This window comes from Calonectris borealis, chromosome 1 (assembly GCF_964195595.1).
Source record: "Calonectris borealis chromosome 1, bCalBor7.hap1.2, whole genome shotgun sequence".
Classification (NCBI taxonomy): domain Eukaryota; kingdom Metazoa; phylum Chordata; class Aves; order Procellariiformes; family Procellariidae; genus Calonectris; species Calonectris borealis.
The window spans coordinates 175,495,249-175,512,798 of NC_134312.1; the positions used below are offsets into that span (position 1 = coordinate 175,495,249).

The following is a 17,550-nucleotide window of genomic DNA, read 5'->3' on the forward strand; positions in this document are numbered from 1 at the left end:
ACGGGTTCCGTTTGGGGCGTCACGTGGGGCGTGAGGGTGGGGGGCGGGAGGATTTGAACGATGTTGATGCGGGGGGGGGGGGGGGGGGAGGACTCGTTCCGCTTCCGGGTGGGAGGTGAGGGGCGGTGCCGGGTCGCCATGGCGAGCAATGCCGCCAGCCTCAACGCGGTGCGGGAGACTATGGACGGTGGGTGGCGGAGACGGGGGCGCTCCGGGCGGGGGACGGCAGCCGGGTCCTGCTGCCCGCCGCGCCGGCAGCCCCGGGTCGGCCTCTGGCCTCTCCGAGCAGGTGCTGCCCTCGCCCCTCTCCGCAGGCTGCGGGGCCTTGAGCCGGCTCGTAATTAACACAGGCGCCTCTCCTGCGAAGAGGATTACGGTTTGCAGTTGCTTAAGGGTTTAGCGCATAGCAGTTTCTTTTTACTTTATGTAACGCGTAATGTCTGAAACACGTCAAGTGTGTGTAGTGCCAGTGCCTTTGGACCTCGTGTGACTTCTCTTGTTTGGTTGGTTTTTTTTAGTTATCTGTCAAGCATTTAATTTAGAATAGTGTTATTTTTTAATATTTATAAATATATACATTTGCTATTCTTTCTCATTATTTGAAGTGGTTAATGCAAATTATGTCACCTGGCTCAGTGCATCTTGGATTTAAACTGGAGGGAAGGAACTGCGCGGAAGGGGAAGGAAGGACCGACCCTGTGGTGCCATAAGTGTCAGCAGATCTTAACCCCGATATCTTGTTCCTGTGAACTGCTCATGTCAGGAAACCAAAGTAAATTACTAAAAAAAAAAAACCAAAAACACGCAGCAAAAAAGTTTTGAGAAGGGCGGTCAGTGTTACAGAACTAGAACAGTTTCTGATACAAAAAACCTGGTGCTGTTGTGGGATGGGGAATGTGAGAGAAGTGGCACTGGGAGTAGTGGGAAATATTTCAGAGATTTATAAACCATGAGAAATGAGAGGAGGGTGAGTAAAGATCAGGTGTTCGGTTCCAGCCTGATTATGAGGAATCAGAGCTGGCAGGTTCAGGAGGTGTTTCTTAACAATGTGTAGTGTGAAACTGGAATTCCATGGAGTGGTCATGCCAAAAGCTTATAGGGATTTCAGGCAGAGTGGAAAGGTACCAGGAAATCCCCTGAGGGTTGTTAAATACAAAGTCTTTCTCTGGAAATGCCCTAATGAGGGACTAGAGACTGTGTTCAGGGGGGTGTTGCTTTGCGATTGTTACTTTCTCACGATATTCCCTTGTATTATAGTTATGGCTACTGTTAGATAAGGATTCCTTAGCAAAGACCTTCGTGAGTTGAACTGGTGTAAAAATTAGTGTTTCAGCTGCTGATCTACTCACTCTGACCTGCTGCTGGAGGCAAGGCAGGACTAGCAGGATTATTATGGCTGCTCTGATGCTTCAAGAGGATAAGACCATTCTGTGCAGATGGAGAGAGATTTGGGAAGGACTGTGAATCTAAGTTCTCTTAACTGTACTTGACACCTACCCTCTCTCCACTTCTGCAGGAATGTGTTAGGTGGGAGGGATGATATGTGGATTTAAAGACAAAGTAAGGCTTGTGAGAACTGCTGTGGAAAGTGCACTAGCCTTCAGACTTAGAAGCCCAGGCTTCCTGTGTAACAATGTGTATATTTTATTTAGGATAGACATTCATAATTCAATCTCTTCCTGAGGCTAGGTGTTTTTAGAAGAAAACAGATTTCCATTAACTTAAAAATGTGCTTGATCTTTAAAGATTTACTTAAACAAAGTCGTAGAAATACCCTCATGTATGAACTTTTACTGCACTCAATAAATAAATTGTTTTGGTTTTTTTTACTGTTCAAAATAACATTAATCTTTTGAAATTTCCATTATAAGAGTACTTTTTTAAAGTGCTTTGATGAAGTAACTGAAAATGTAAAGCAGTATGATAGCTGTGTCCATGTAATCAGATTTTTCTTGATGAGGGCCCATCATAATGAGTAGAAAAAATATTTGTAGGACACTTTTTTTAGACCTTTTTAAATAGAACATGAAATCTGTGTTGGGTCTTAACTTACTGCATAAGAAATAGGCACCTGATGGAAGTAAATGGGTTGGTATTAAAAGAAAGTGTTCTTCTATATCTTTAGTAGTTTAGAAAAGTAAAATGCCTAATCTAGAATGTCAGGTATAAATATTTAGCAGCTGTTTTCTGCAGAATTGTTAAGAGCTCAATTTTTTGTGGAGAAACTGCTACATCTCTCTGCCAAAGATGCTGCCTCAACACCTAAAGTTATTTCCTATTAGAAATGAGTGACCACAACTCTTGCTGACATAGGAAATTGGAACTTATTTTTAGTTAGATTTACTGCTCTGCCTTTAAATATGTCACATGCTTAGTAAATTTTATGATAAACTTTAAATGGTTAAAGAAACTAAGAATTGTTTATTTTTGGGAAGTTGCCAGAAATAAAGTCAGTTAGTCAGTTCTGTAGCCTAATGGCATTTTACTGCAAATGCATCCATTTATTGTTGCTTTATCTGGCTATTGAAGATGCTTTTGTGTGGACAGGGTGTGCATGTGGCATGCATTTGGAATGGTTTGCTTTCAAGCCAGTGGGAATGGAAAGCCTTGTTGTGGAGAAGGAAGCTCCCCTTGTGGCTTGTAGCTAGGGCTTTGGTCTGACAGACTGCTTTCATGTCTTAAACTTGCGTGGATTCTTAATCCAACCTACTTGTGTGGGCTTCAGGAGTATTATCACACCTAGAGGTTTTTTCATAGCATCTGTCATTTCCCTGTGATTTCGGTGGAATTGACGGGATGCATTAGGCCTTTAATGTCTTGGCCTCGGTGAGTGTGACTCTGAGGGTGTGCTGCAGTGTGTCTTTGGTGTACTAAAGTAGTAGAATATTTTCATAGCTATCAAGTGGACAGTCGTCACTTGCCATGCTGGTTTTACGTGGTAAGAAAGGCCGCCTACTTCGCTTTCTCCTTGTTTGGGGGAGGTTTGTTTACAGAAACAGTGTGAATAACATCTGTTCAAAATCAATGTGTATTGCTAGGGGCTTAGCCTCAGGAAGGAGATTACTGTAGCAACCAGAAATAAAATCTCAGTGAGTTGTTCTGTTACATATATAACAAACTGTTTATAAGTATAAAGAAAAGGGAAGGTTTGGAAGAGGAGAGAGATCAATCTTTGTTTCTGCACAAAGCTGACTGGAATCTCCTTCTGCAAGAGGTTTCATACTGACATGTGGCGCTGCTCTTGATTTGGGTCATGTAAAAATCGAATAGTATTGCTTATCCTTAAACCAGTGTTAATATTAGACCTAAAGCCAGATTTAGTTATGGAAGGAGGCAGCTAGAAAACTCTTGACATTCTCTATAAAAGCTTTAAGAATGTGCTTCCAGTCCATTTTAGTAGGACTTTCAGTATCTGGAGTTCAAAAGCACGGATTATTCTTATAGCCTACTTTTTACATAGTTGGCAAGCATGTTAATTATTGAATTCTTCACTTTTTTTTTATTTTTCAAAAGCCATTATCCAGTATTAAGTCTGCTGAACCAGAAAAGCATGGTATTTATGTCAGAAGCTGTGGCTTCTAGCTTATGCTGTAAAGCTAAACATGAATGCTACTGTTGAGGTTCAGACTGCAAGAGCTTTCCACAATTGCTGTGATCACAGACTCTACTGTAGAAATTAAATGTTGATGAATAACATTTTCAATCATTGAAATTTCATAGTCTGTAGGGACTAAAGTGCTTTCATTTTTTCTGTTGCAGTTTTGTTTGAGATTTCAAGAATATTAAACACTGGCTTGGATATGGAGACGTTGTCTATTTGTGTGCGGCTTTGTGAACAGGGGATAAATCCAGAAGCGTTATCATCTGTTATTAAAGAACTGCGTAAGGCTACAGAAGCTCTAAAGGTAACGCTTTTGCCTAAAAAGCCTATAAATTTGTTTTTAAGAGTCAGATCTATGTTCAACTTGCTATACTTCAATTTGTAAATTGTACTTTAAGATATGACTCATTTTTAAATCAAGGAAATGAACTGTTCCATAGAAAAGGCAATGTATACAACTGAATGGAACATGAAGCAAGAAATGGTACGAATAAAGTCTTTTCAGAAATAATTTGATTAACTCTTTTGAAGGAAAGAAACCAATAACCGAAACACACAGATTTTTATTCTGGGCATCTGTAGCCACCATTTGCCCCTTTATCTGCATCATATCACAAGTAGCTTGCTACTTTCTCCTTCAACCCATATCACCTCACTTCTACAACCTCAGGCCTAACAGTATGCAGCAGTACTTGTAAACAGGTACGTGCAGCTTGCTAATGTAACCTTCACATATTGTTTTTACCATATTGTTTTTAGCACGCTAACCTGCTTTGAATCTCTCCAAAGACAAACGAGGGGATTTCATGGTGTGTGGTATATATAGGGCTTTTCATAATTTAGCATTTACCTGTTTAGCTAGTAGAGAGGGTAACTATGGTTTTAAAATCCTCACTTGCCTTTAAAAGGATTTTCATTCTTTACTGTCTACCTAAACATCAGGATTTCTTTTACACTGTATCTTATATTTGTTTGTTTCTGGGGAGGTGGAGGGGAAACCTATATCTAGCCTGCCTATCTCTGTTCTGGAAGACTGCATTCTGATTCTTAGAAAATTCAACTTACAGATTTTTTTACTAGATGGATGCTAGTCAGGGCTATTTTTCACCGGTTTTCAAATTTTTTACTTCATTTTTAATTTAACTTTTTTCTGACTTATGCTCATGCATATTTTATATTTGTGTACATGCTTAAATGTGTGCATACATATATATTTAACTATGTGTATATAAGTTCTTCATCAAAGACATAGATAGTGGGATCGAGTGCACCCTCAGCAAGTTTGCAGATGACACCAAGCTGAGTGGTGCGCTTGACAGGTTGGCCTGAGGGATGCCATCCAGAGGGACCTGGACAAGCTCAAGAAGTGGGCCACTGTGAACCTTATGAGGTTCAACAAGGCCAAATGCAAGGTCCTGCACACGGGTTGGGGCAACCCCCGGTATCAATACAGGCTGGAGGATGAAGGGATTGAGAGCAGCCTTGCAGAGAAGGACTTGGGGGTACTGGTGGACATGAGCCAGCAATGTGCGCTCGCAGCCCAGAAGGCCAACCGTATCCTGATGGGCCGCATCAAAAGACGTACGGCCAGCAGGTCAAGGGAGGTGATTCTCTCCCTCTACTCTGCTCTGGTGAGACCCCACCTGGAGCACTGTGTCCAGCTCTGGAGCCCTCAGCACAGGAAGGACATGGACCTGTTGGAGTGGGTCCAGAGGAGGGCCACAAAAATGATCAGGGGGGTGGAACGCCTCTCCTATGAAGAAAGGCTGAGAGAGTTGGGGTTGTTCAGCCTGGAGAAGAGAAGGCTTCGGGGAGACCTTATTGCGGCCTTTCAGTACTTAAAGGGGGTTTATAAGAAAGATGACAGCAAACTTTTTAGCAGGTCCTGTTGCGACAGGACAAGGGATAATGGTTTTAAACTAAAAGAGGGTAGGTTTAGACTAGATATAAGGGAGAAGTTTTTTACGATGAGGGTGGTGAAACACTGGCACAGGTTGCCCAGAGAGGTTGCGGATGCCCCATCCCTGGAAACATTCAAGGTCGGGTTGGATGGGGCTCTGAGCAACCTGATCTAGTTGAAGATGTCCCTGCCCACTGAACTTTTAAAGGTCCCTTCCAACCCAAACTATTCTATGATTCTATAAGTAATTGAGAACTGTTTTTACTTCTTCCTTTGCTTTTGCTAGTTTATCATTCCCATTGCTATCATTTGCCGGTTTGTCCCATAACTGGCTTAAAATCTGCCAATGTCAGTCTCCAACAACTGTACCTTGTTGGCTGGGTTGAGTTATTCAGTAGCAAAAATACTTACTGATGACCTTGATCAAATAATTGGCAGTGTGATTTATGCAGTTATGATTAGTGTCATTCTTCGAAGTTTTGTGTCAATAATATATCTGTATGAGTGGGAATAATAATTACCATAAATTGTATAAAGAAGTAAACTCCAAAGGAAAAAAAAATTCATGCATTTGAGCTCTTCTTGAAAGCATTAGGGTAAAATGTACAGGATACAAGCTGCTCGGATACAGGATTTACAATTTAACACAAGCAAACAGTAATGGCTATGTTAGTAAAGGCTGATGGCAGCTGACAGCATTATTTAAAAAAAAAAGTATTCATTAGAGAACAACACTACACCTCTTATAATTTTCATAAGTAGGTTATTTTTAGACTTTTAAGTTCCCTATGTAAATTAAAATAGTTACAAGAAAAGATAAAATTTAATCTACATGGTGTCTACTTGCAATAAATGATTTTTCTGTTTCTAGGCCGCTGAAAATATGACAGGCTGACATGGGAGAAAACTTCTGCATGAGAAGAATGCCAAGTTAAAGTTAACAGAGGCTTTGAAGATTGCCACTATTCGGAAAACAGTGAAATAAGTGTGTGTGTGAAGGTTTCAGAAAATTTCTGTAATCTTGAAAAGGGTGATGTATAGAACAGCTTTGAAAAGTTTTTTAATAAGAGAAGTTCACCAATAATCTCACTATTTGGTGTTTTTGTGAGCTATTTGTGAATATAGTGCAATTGCTCTTCTTTGGCATCCAGTATTTTTTAAACCTTGTCAGATACTGCACACTTGCTGAACTTACTAGTTAGTGTGTACCAACGAATATTGTTATAATGAGTATAGCTTGTTAATGCATCCTTTAGAAGTGCTAATATATCCTGTTTATTATCTCTTGCTTTGATGAAAAACTACATATACAATTTTGCTTTGTGGACCAGATAGGAATGAAGCCCATCCTGACTTTATTTTAATTAGAGTAAGGGTAGTGACTTAAGTCTCAATCTGAAAGTAAGAAATAAAGAACTTTTGATAATGTAGGAATGAATTATCCTTTTGATTCAAATTGCTGGAAAAAGTGTTTTAAATTGGATAACAAAGGAACTTTGGTTACCTATGCAGAAATGTATGTAAATTTAAATTCTAGATTACATGGAATATTTTACGGAGTTCAGATGCTAGTTTGTTACATTTGTTCTGACTACTAGACCTAAAAATATTAAGGCTATATTGTTACTTCCTAGTCAAAGCATGTATGAGAAGCATCGGATTTGGTTGATGGGAATCAACGAGTCTTAAAAAGTCATTTGGTGTAGGAATCTCTTCTCATTCAGCACTAGGAATCTTCACTGATGCCAAAACAAGTGTTTATAGTATATACAGTAAACTGTTTATCATGTTACTTTCCAGTAAATATCCTTGCATCCAGGAAATTCTACTTCATAAGAAAATGTTTTCTTTTGTCTTCTTCATCTGCTGCTGTTCAAGCTTTTTCAATTTTTTGTTGGCATTGTTTTAAGGTGTAGTGTTAATGGGACCTAAAGTAACCTCCAAGGTTAATAGGGTGGAGCACATTTGGAGATGAACTTGGAATCTTAGTTAAGCCAAACTTTATATTTGGGCAGAGAAAAAAAGTTCTTTCTACTTTAAGAGTTTACATCGTATGCACTCTAGGTCATAGCTCTACAAAGAGTGATCAAGGAGACTAAATACTTCGTATTTCTGGCAGAGAGAATAGAAAAATATTTATATTACACTGAATCACTTAGCATTATTTCCAGTTAGCCTGGCCAAAAAAATCGTTCCAGGAGGATGCTGTGAACTTCTGGATAACCAAGCTGGGAGACTTTTAAGTGGTATCAGTTTGCTTACTCATATGAACACTTAAAATCCTTTGTAAATTGGTGTTGTAACTTCAGATTTATAACTTTTGAATACTGGGTGTAATGTTTTTTGAAAACATTAAGGTATCCCTAGTATGAAAAGATAACAACGAAATTTATCCTAGGAAATCTGAAAAGTCAGTAAAACATCATGAAAACACCAGGTCAGATCAAAACAAACTAACAATTAGCTCTTCTACTTAACTTTATCTAGACTTGGTGCTATATGTCAAAAATGAGAAAAGACTGGGGAGCATTCTTGCTGTTTTCAGGACCCACATATAAGTCTGTGAGTTCTCACTTGTGAAACTTAAACTCTGAAAATTTTGTGTAAACTATAGCAAATGTGCCCAAAATAATTCTGAAACCCTATTAAAGTGCATGTTTCTGCTAGTGCTTTTTCTTTTCCTCCATTGCCAGATCTTTGGTCAATACAGGAATTCTGACGACTTCCCTTGAATGTCACTATCTTGATTGTTTTGCATTTATGTATTTCCAGGGCTTTTTCTAACTTACTAGCTTGATTTCCTCTCCATCATTTACCAGCAGTCCTGGTTAACGGGGGAAGTCCCGGACGACTGCAGGCTCGCCAATGTGACGCCCATCTACAAGAAGGGCCGGAAGGAGGATCCGGGGAACTCCAGGCCGGTCAGCCTGACCTCGGTGCCAGGGAAGATTATTTGAGGGCGCTCACGAGCCATGTCTGGGACAACCAGGGGATCAGGCCCAGCCAGCACAGGTTCATGGAAGGCAGGTCCTGCTTGACCAACCTGATCTCCTTCTATGAGCAGGTGACCCGCCTCGTGGATGAGGGAAAGGCTGTGGATGTGGTCTGCCTGGACTTCAGTAAAGCCTTTGACACTGTCTCCCCCTGCATTCCCCTAGAGAAGCTGGCGGCTCACGGCTTAGACAGGCACACTCTTCACTGGGTGAAAAACTGGCTGGACGGCCCAGCCCAGAGAGTTGTGGTGAACGGAGTTAAATCCAGTTGGCGGCCGGTCACGAGCGGTGTTCCCCAGGGCTCAGTACTGTGGCCGGTCCTGTTCAATATCTTTATCAACGATCTGGACGAGGGGATCGAGTGCTCCCTCAGTAAGTTTGCAGACGACACCAAGCTGGGCGGGAGTGTTGATCTGCTGGAGGGTAGGAAGGCTCTGCAGAGGGACCTGGACAGGCTGGATCGATGGGCCGAGGCCAACTGTATGAGGTTCAACAAGGCCAAGTGCCAGGTCCTGCACTTCGGCCACAACAACCCCAGGCAACGCTACAGGCTTGGGGAAGAGTGGCTGGAAAGCTGCCCGGAGGAAAAGGACCTGGGGGTGCTGATTGACAGCCGGCTGAACATGAGCTGGCAGTGTGCCCAGGTGGCCAAGAAGGCCAACGGCATCCTGGCCTGTATCAGAAATAGTGTGGCCAGCAGGAGTAGGGAGGTGATCATGCCCCTGTACTCGGCACTGGTGAGGCCGCACCTCGAATCCTGTGTTCAGTTTTGGGCCCCTCACTACAAGAAGGACATTGAGGTCTTGGAGCGCGTCCAGAGAAGGGCAGCAAAGCTGGTGAAGGGCCTGGAGCACAAGTCTTATGAGGAGCGGCTGAGGGAACTGGGGTTGTTTAGTCTGGAGAAGAGGAGGCTGAGGGGAGACCTTATTGCGCTTATTATTATCAACTACCTGAATTACCTTAACTACCTTATTATCAACTACCTTGAAAGGAGTTGTAGTGAGGTGGGTGCTGGTCTCTTCTCCCAAGTAACTAGCGATAGGACGAGAGGAAATGGCCTCAAGTTGCACCAGGGGAGGTTTAGATTGGACATTAGGAGAAATTTCTTGACTGAAAGAGTGGTCGGGCCTTGGAATAGGCTGCCCAGACAAGTGGTGGAGTCACCATCCCTGGAAGTATTTAAAAGATGTGTAGATGAGGTTCTTAGGGATATGGTGTAGTGGGCATGGTGGTGTTGGGTTGACGGTTGGACATGATGATCTTAGAGGTCTTTTCCAGCCTTAATGACTCTATGATTCTATGATTTCAGTTTTGGTTCTATGTCCTTGAAATGCTTAAAACCGGCTTGCAAATGCGGTATGAGAACAATTTATATATGATTCTTGAGTTGTCCAGTAAATTGCACCTACCATTTTACCATCAATAAACTTACTGGTTTTATGCACTTAGACATTTGCTGGTAGGCCATTTGTCATGCAGAATTACAGAAACAGGGCATGTTTTTGACATTCAAAAACCTAATTTGGTGGATATAAACGTAAAAATGCATCATTTTGATTATTACATGGAACTAAATGGTAACATTGGTTATACTTAATAGTTCATATTTACAAAATGAAATGCAAACCTTGTAAGGTTGAATATTTAGCATATTTGGGCTGAAAGCAGGGAAGAGATGTTTCTTAAAATTGGCAGATCTCTGGTTACCTAGAAAGTTTATATACTTTTCCTCAGCATACTTGGCAAAATTTCTTTCAAAATACTGGGCAGAACAAATGTGCTTAGGAATTGGTATAACAGAACTCCTGATCGCTTTTGATTTGGGGTACCATCCAGAACAAATACAAGAAATATATTTTTTTTCTTTCTCCTGGTAAGAAAAAAACAAGAAAATTCCTCTAGTAGGAAGTCTTACACTGGAAATGGTTTTGTGCTGTAAAATAAAAGCCTATCACTTTATTAGCATCCCCACTATGTGAACGTGAGGGCTCAGACTTAGCATTGGTGGCTGAGAAGCCTTGGCTGCATTTGTAACACACACCACCTTCTGCTACATTTAACTGTAAGAAGGCAAGCAAACAGCACGTGCTTTTCCTCTGTGCTTCTTCCTTACATGCTCTTGGAACTCTTGAAAAGATAAACATAGGAATAGCTATACGGGTCCTGACCAAAGGTTTTTCTAACACAATAGCCTCTTTTGTAGTCAAAAGCAGATGCCTGAGGAAGGATAAGAACAATGCAAGCACATTTGGTTCTTTTCCTTCTGTGTTCCTCTAGTTTCCAAGTGTCTTCTATTCCAGGCTTTCCTGAACATCATATGGTTTGTCTATTTAATAATCCCCAATGCTTCTTTTTCCAGTACACATCCAGTTTCCCTTGGACTATATATGCTTCCTGAATAACAGCAGCCTTTATCAATCGATGACTGTTGCATAAAGAATTGCCACTTCTTGTTTATTTTGAACCTGATTTTTACTAGCTTAATTTAATGTTCCCTGCACAGTAGACCTTTACCAATCATGCTTGTGCCAGTCATGATTCTGCAGAAGTATAACATTCACCTTTAAATTTCCTCTTTTCTAAACTGAAATATGTTAGTTAACATATTCGTTGGCTGACTAAAGGCATAGAATAGCTTCTGTAGTTGTTGTCCTTTAAAACTTTTCTGGGTCTCATATATTTTTTTCTGAGAAGGAAACCAAAACTGCACGCAGCATTAGCCATGTAGTTAAGTACTGACCTGTTTGTTTATTTTCGTGTTCTTTATTCCTTTCCTAGTAATTCCTAATACTTGACTTGCTTTTTTAATTTGAACTGAGCACTCAGCTGTTTTCATGGCATTATCTAGCGTAACTGCAGGATCTCACTCTTGAGTGGTAATAATAAGCTCAGAGACTATTGTTTCATATGTGAAACAAGGTTGTTTATCTCCATGTGTATCATTTTTTGTTTATCTATGCTGAATTGCATCTGCCATCTTATTTCCTAATCAGTCTTGTATGTCTTTCTGCAGTTCTTCACAGTTTGCCAGTAGTCTTACTACCCTCACTAACTTTATCATTAGCAAATTTTGTCACTTTGTCAAAAGGTTAATATTTTGAGGTTTATTATGAATAGGTCAAGCAGCACATGACCTAGCAAAGACTGCAGAGTGCCACTGGAGACCTATGGCAGGAACTGACTGTTTATTGTCATTCCTTTTCAGTGATTGTGAATAAAATGCAGTCCTGCCTACCACTTACAGTTTCTCATTCTTATAGCGAGTATCTTTAGTGTCACATATAGCACAGCTGTGAGAGCTTAAGCACAATCATGGATCCAGTCCTGCAGAGAGCATGGCATTCTAGATAACTTTCAGGATCACTGCCATTTGTAATTATATAATTACATTTTAGATAGATAAACTTAAGTAAGAAAATAACTTTACAGGAGATTGTAGAGTACTAGAACAAAAAGACAAACATGTGATCCTGAGGTCTCCATGTTAACATTTGGGAGTTTTTGTTTCGTAGGCAATTACGTTAACCAAAAAGTCTGTTAACAACAAAAAAAAAAATTAAAAAAATGCTGGATGATGATTAGGCCAAGACACTTGACCTAATAAAACTGTATCTGTGAAAAGTGCATGTATATTTGTCAGATGAATGTGCTTTTCCCACCTGCTGGTCTCCAGCTGAGCAAATACTGGTTCAATCCTAGACTTGCTTTTTGAGTCAATCAACTGGGTCCCTCTGAGATAAACTTGAATGCTATTGTGGGCACACTTCACTCCTGGGACTGCTCCCAGCAGGCTGCACCGGGTTGGGTCCTTCCATTCTTCCCCTTCAAACATTCCCATCTACTTTTGCACACTTATAGTTTCATGCTATAGAAACCCTGCAGCCCTGGTTATTTGAATATGCTTTGAATTAAAAGGAAAAGCACAAAAATTGACAACAACCTAAGAATCAGCAGTGACCCATGACAAAATGCTATGTAGTGTGGCTATAGACAACCTGCTTTAAAGAGAGCTAACGCTGAACAGTGGGGCTTTGCGTTACTATGCATGATCTGAGCTAGGGACTTAGGCATGCCTTTAGTAGTGGAGATTCAAATCTTTGAACCACAAATACTACTTTTAATTAAAAGTTTGGAAAACAGAATTCCAAAGAATGAAAGGTGTGACAAAGTAATTTCAACCTTTAAAAGATCAAGGGTGATAACAGAGGATTGAAGACCAATCACCTAGCATGAGCACTAGCAGTGAACCGCTGAACTTGGGATTTTATCAGCAGAGAATGAAAGACAAAAAGTGTACTGAATTCTATTTGAACATTGGTGGAAATGTTAATCTGCTATTTTTTTTTATTATTTATGGGTTTACATGTGAGATGTTGATGTAGTATACTTCAACTTATGAAGGACAACTTTCATTTAAAACACACCATTGGCATCGTTCAGTAAAAACACAAATGTACTGTGTTGTTACCTGTTTTGCTGTCTTGTTACCTTGGGAGTGAGATTTGAAAAAAAAACAACTTTGAAAATGTAAAAAATAAAATCTAAATCAAATCAAATGTATATACAGGGATACAGGCTGAAGTAAAACTCAGGATCTTTTAAAATCAAGCGCTTTTCTAATTAAAAAAATGAATGTTTTGTTTAACTTGACTGTTCAGGTGAAACCAATCTCAGGCATAGGAACAACTCAGCGAGGTACATGCACAGCTATCTATTCCTGCATGCTGTGATGATTGCACTCACATTGAAGGCAGAAGAGTATCTATGGCACATACACAGACTGATAATCTGGCCTATCTTTTTAGTATGGTATCTTGGGCTATGCATTTCAGTGTTGAGAACGACATCAGTAATAAAGCTGCCAGTCGTCAATCAGTGGCTATCTGTCTGGTCTGGTTAGATGACTTTGCAGCAGCCATTCCATTTTTAGATGTGTTTGGCCAAATTCAGCATTGACTTTGCACCCTGTGAAGTTTTACTGAAGTTAGCGAAATAGCAATACAGGACATGAACCAACAGTGGGTATGGACACTGTTCATCTTAACTGTGACATAAAGACATGATTTTGTTTGGGCAGATCCTTTAGTTTTCCCATGGGAGGTTACTGTAGTTAAAATAGGTTGTTTTCCTTCATCAAAATATTAAAAAATAACAATAATTAAAATAAAAAATGAAAATAATTTTACTAAAGCTCCAAAGATTTTCTTTCAGTATAGTGTTATCATAATTTGTCGTTCTACGTCTTGTGCTCCCATTTCTCTTCTGTCAGCTGGGTTTTCTGCCAACTACATCTGCCACGATTCACCATTTTCCTCTCTCCCCTTCCCTCAATTTTAATTCTCTCATTAGAGGGAGTCAGGCTTCAATGTTTTCCAATTTTTCAGCAGTCATTTCTACAATATTTCCCCAAGATAATCAGGCACTATTCGATAAAGAGTTTTCTTGGCGGCTCATCTTTCTCCTGGAAACAGTTTCGATAGAATTATTTCGACTGTTCCTAATATGAGCACAACTATCAGAGAGACTGGAGCCGCACAATATTCTGCTTGGCCAAGTCTGCTCTGTGTCCTGGTGCACAAACTTCTGTATTTATGTATCCCTAAAATACCTTTAGAGTGTTACAGTGTGCAGTGTAGGTATCCAATGCATTGACATATGTATGCCAATCTTGTGTGTAGAGGTAGCACATAAATAGCAGGGATATCCTTCATTCTTCTAAAATACAACTTTTATTTGCCTTTTTATATTACTGTCCTGTGCTGTGTTAAATACTAGGTATCCGAGTCATACTTGGCGTCTGTTTATAGGTATATGTTTGGCAAAAAAAAATCTAGGAAAAAATTTCAGGCAGAAAAAAAACCAGAGCTTTGGCCTGTGTTCAACTGATTTGTCTTTTTCTATCCCAGCTTCTGTGATAATCAGCTGACCCAACCTGATTTGTGTTACAGACTTTTGTATCCACAAAGGTGACTATTTTGTCTTTGCAGCATTTAAAGTTTGTTGTTTAAGAATTTTATGAGGGTACCATTATCCTTCATTCTTTTCATGCTTACTTCTGTAATTATTTTTTTTAAGAACTTCCAACATTTGTAAAACACAAAACAAGAGGATAAATATAAATATTACTGAAAACTGTTGCATATTCCACTAGATGGCAGACAAACATTTGCAACCACTGCTGCAGCTTTGTAAAATACCCCTCTGTTAGTTTTGCATGGATTCTAATAAATAGTATTTTAGGATCAATTTCCAGTTTAATGAAGGATTGGTGCAATTTAACCTTTTGATTTATTTTTGAAAACATTTTAAAACTAGAAGGAAGAATAAAAAAGTGTGCTATTGATTGCATGACTTTGGCTCACAAAAGAGAGAACTGAGATTTAAGCACTTAACATTTTGTATTTTATGCATTTAACTTTTACTCAAATGGGTCATACCAGTCGTAAAATAGCCACAACAGAGTTTTCAGCATAGCAACTCTGTAGTGGCATCTTTTTCCTTTCATTCAGAATAATAAAATTTACACAAACTGTCTTAGAAACTGCACCGAAGGAAGTTCTGCAACCCTCTGTAGTTCATAACCACTTTAGCTTTTCCCTTTTGGTGTTTATGTACTTTCTAGCAGTTAGTCAGCAATCTACAACATTTAAGACAAGAAGGCACAATCGAGATAATGGTGGCATATAGACTAACTGTAGTGTAAGGAGATATGCTTCCCTAGTGAGGATATACCAAATGATGTACCAATACCATAGCAGCATCACAGTTTAAAATAAATACCAAATAAATAGCCACATTTATTAGATGTGGCAGATCAGGTAAGAATTAAGACACCCCCTACCATTTCCAGTAGTGGAAGAAGAAAGTAGAGGCAGGATCAATTCTCTCACCTGCCCTTTGGCCAGGAGCTCATTTCTGTCCACCAAATGTGTTTCTGGATCTGTTGCTTGTCTGTGGTCTCCAAAATGAAAGGGGAATGGAGGAAGGATGGAGATTTCCTGAAGTAGGATGTTTAAGGGGGTGGGAAAGAAGTGCCATGTTAATCTTCAGCCTCTTGCCGTAGGTGATAATCTCTCAGGGACAAACTGTAGCTGCCAGCATAATCAGACTAGGTTATCAGGGGTTAATTAGTGAGAAGTGAGCTGTCCCCATCCCTGTCTCCATCCTCTCTGCAGTTCACCCACTAAGCCCTTCCCCAAATATTTAATAATATTGTAATTTTGTATTTTAGGATGCTGCTATTTTAGTGAAAAACCCATGTGATTTCAACTATCCTTAAACCTCTGTTTTTCTCTGCAGTCAGTGGAGAGAGGCAAGCTCTCGTGGAAAGGGGCAAATCTGAGCACTAAAGTTATTCTTCATCTCTGAATTGCTCTGTAAAGGAAACTATTGACTGAAGAGGTAACCCAAGGAGACTAGTATCCTGAGGCTAAGATTAGTCTTTGCAAATATTCCCATTAGATCATCTACTCTGACTTCCTGTATTTCACAAGCCTTTGAATTTCACCCAACAGCCTCTCTGCTGAGTTCAATAACTTGTGTTTAGATAAAGCATATCCAAAAAGACATTTATTCTTGAATTAAAGACATTAATAGAGATAGTGTATCCACTGCTTCCTTTGTTGGTTTGTTCCATAGTTAATCATCTCCACTATTAAACTTTGTGTGCCTTATTTCTTCTTTTAATTTATCTGGCTTGAGCTCAGTACACAGCTGCTTGTTATGCTTTTTCCTTCTTAACTAAAGAACCCTTTAGTCTGTGGGATTTTCTCCTTAGGGAGCTATTATAAGCAAGTCACCACTCTATCTTCTTTTTGATAAGCTGAAAGGATTTTCCTTTCTGTAAAGCATTTCTCCTCTTCTCTCCAGTGCTCATTCTGGTCTTCTCTGCAGCCTGTCTGTCTGTTTGCCTTCCCTTCTGTTTGATAGCAATCTCACCTGTGCTCTGTGCGGAGATAACATCGTTCTGCCCTATTCACTGTTTTGCCCCAGTACCACACTCATGGTTGCCTTTGAATTATGCGTTCACAGCGATCCCCTAAGTCCTTTCTGGAGTTACTGTGTTGCAGAACATAGTCCTCTGCTTTTCAAGTACAGCCCAACTTGTTCCCAGTCGTTCAGCTTTTAATGTGTCTGCGTTAAAATGGATTGCATTTGAGTTGGCCCACCTTACTGAACAGTTCAAAATCTCTCTTTCTGTCTGTCTTGTCTTTACATTTACCACTCTGCCAGCTTTTGTGTAATCTACAAATCGTATCAGCAATAATTTTTTCATTTAGTTCCAGATTATCAATGACAAAGTATCAGGTCAGCTACTGAACCTTGGCAGCACCCTGCTAAAATCAGGATGGGTGCTCCTGTTTGTGTGTGCTCTTGCATTATATAATATGGCCATAGCATGTGCTTATGTATATGTCTTGTCCTTATTTAAATCAAGTCTCAACAATGTCTTTGCTTTTGGAAACCAAATTTTGGAAGAGTTAGCCATTTCTGAATCTTGTGAAAGAAGTTTTTACTGAGATTGTTTAGGCCATTTAAAAAAAAAAAAGGCTGTCAGGCTTTCTGAAGTCAAACCTCCCCACAGAAGTCCAAAAGTATGCAGTTACCTTTTTAAACCAAATTAATAATCCCATCAATGAATGAAGTAAGTTTTATTTAACAAGACCTATTTTCTACAAAACCATGTTGACCATCATTAATTACATTCATTCCTTTAATTTTGTATTAATTGAATCCCACAAGAGCTTATTAGCTTTTTCATTAATTTTGCCTGGGGTTTTTGTGGTGCTTACTGGCTTTAAGTTACCTGGGTCATCACAGTTCCCCTTTTGAAAGAATGGTACAATATTAGTGCTAATTCAAGATTTATCTTATTTCTCTAGATTTTAAAGTATATAGCACTGACTAAAGGTCTTTTGCTTAAGTTTTCCTTCATCCTATTTTCCTTAACTTTACACAAATAGCTCCTTTGTAGTTCCAAGTATCTGTGTATATAACATATGATGTAATATTTTAATATTTTTATTTTCTATAATTTTGTATGTCTTACTCTTTTG

General features: G+C 39.5%; 1 protein-coding gene across 2 annotated transcripts; it reads left to right on the plus strand.

Annotated features, from left to right (window-relative positions):
* Positions 1-88: 88 nt before the first annotated feature.
* On the plus strand, positions 89-13,963 carry MZT1 (mitotic spindle organizing protein 1). 2 transcript variants are annotated; one of them, XM_075139133.1, is made up of 3 exons: positions 89-187; positions 3,760-3,905; positions 6,373-13,963. In XM_075139133.1, the coding sequence occupies exons 1-3, from the start codon at positions 139-141 to the stop codon at positions 6,394-6,396; spliced, it is 219 nt and encodes a 72-aa protein (XP_074995234.1). In that variant the 5' UTR covers positions 89-138; the 3' UTR covers positions 6,397-13,963. The 2 variants fall into 2 exon arrangements, with proteins under 2 accessions (XP_074995234.1, XP_074995231.1); XM_075139130.1 differs by lacking the exons at positions 89-187; positions 3,760-3,905 and adding an exon at positions 3,979-4,303.
* Positions 13,964-17,550: the final 3,587 nt, after the last annotated feature.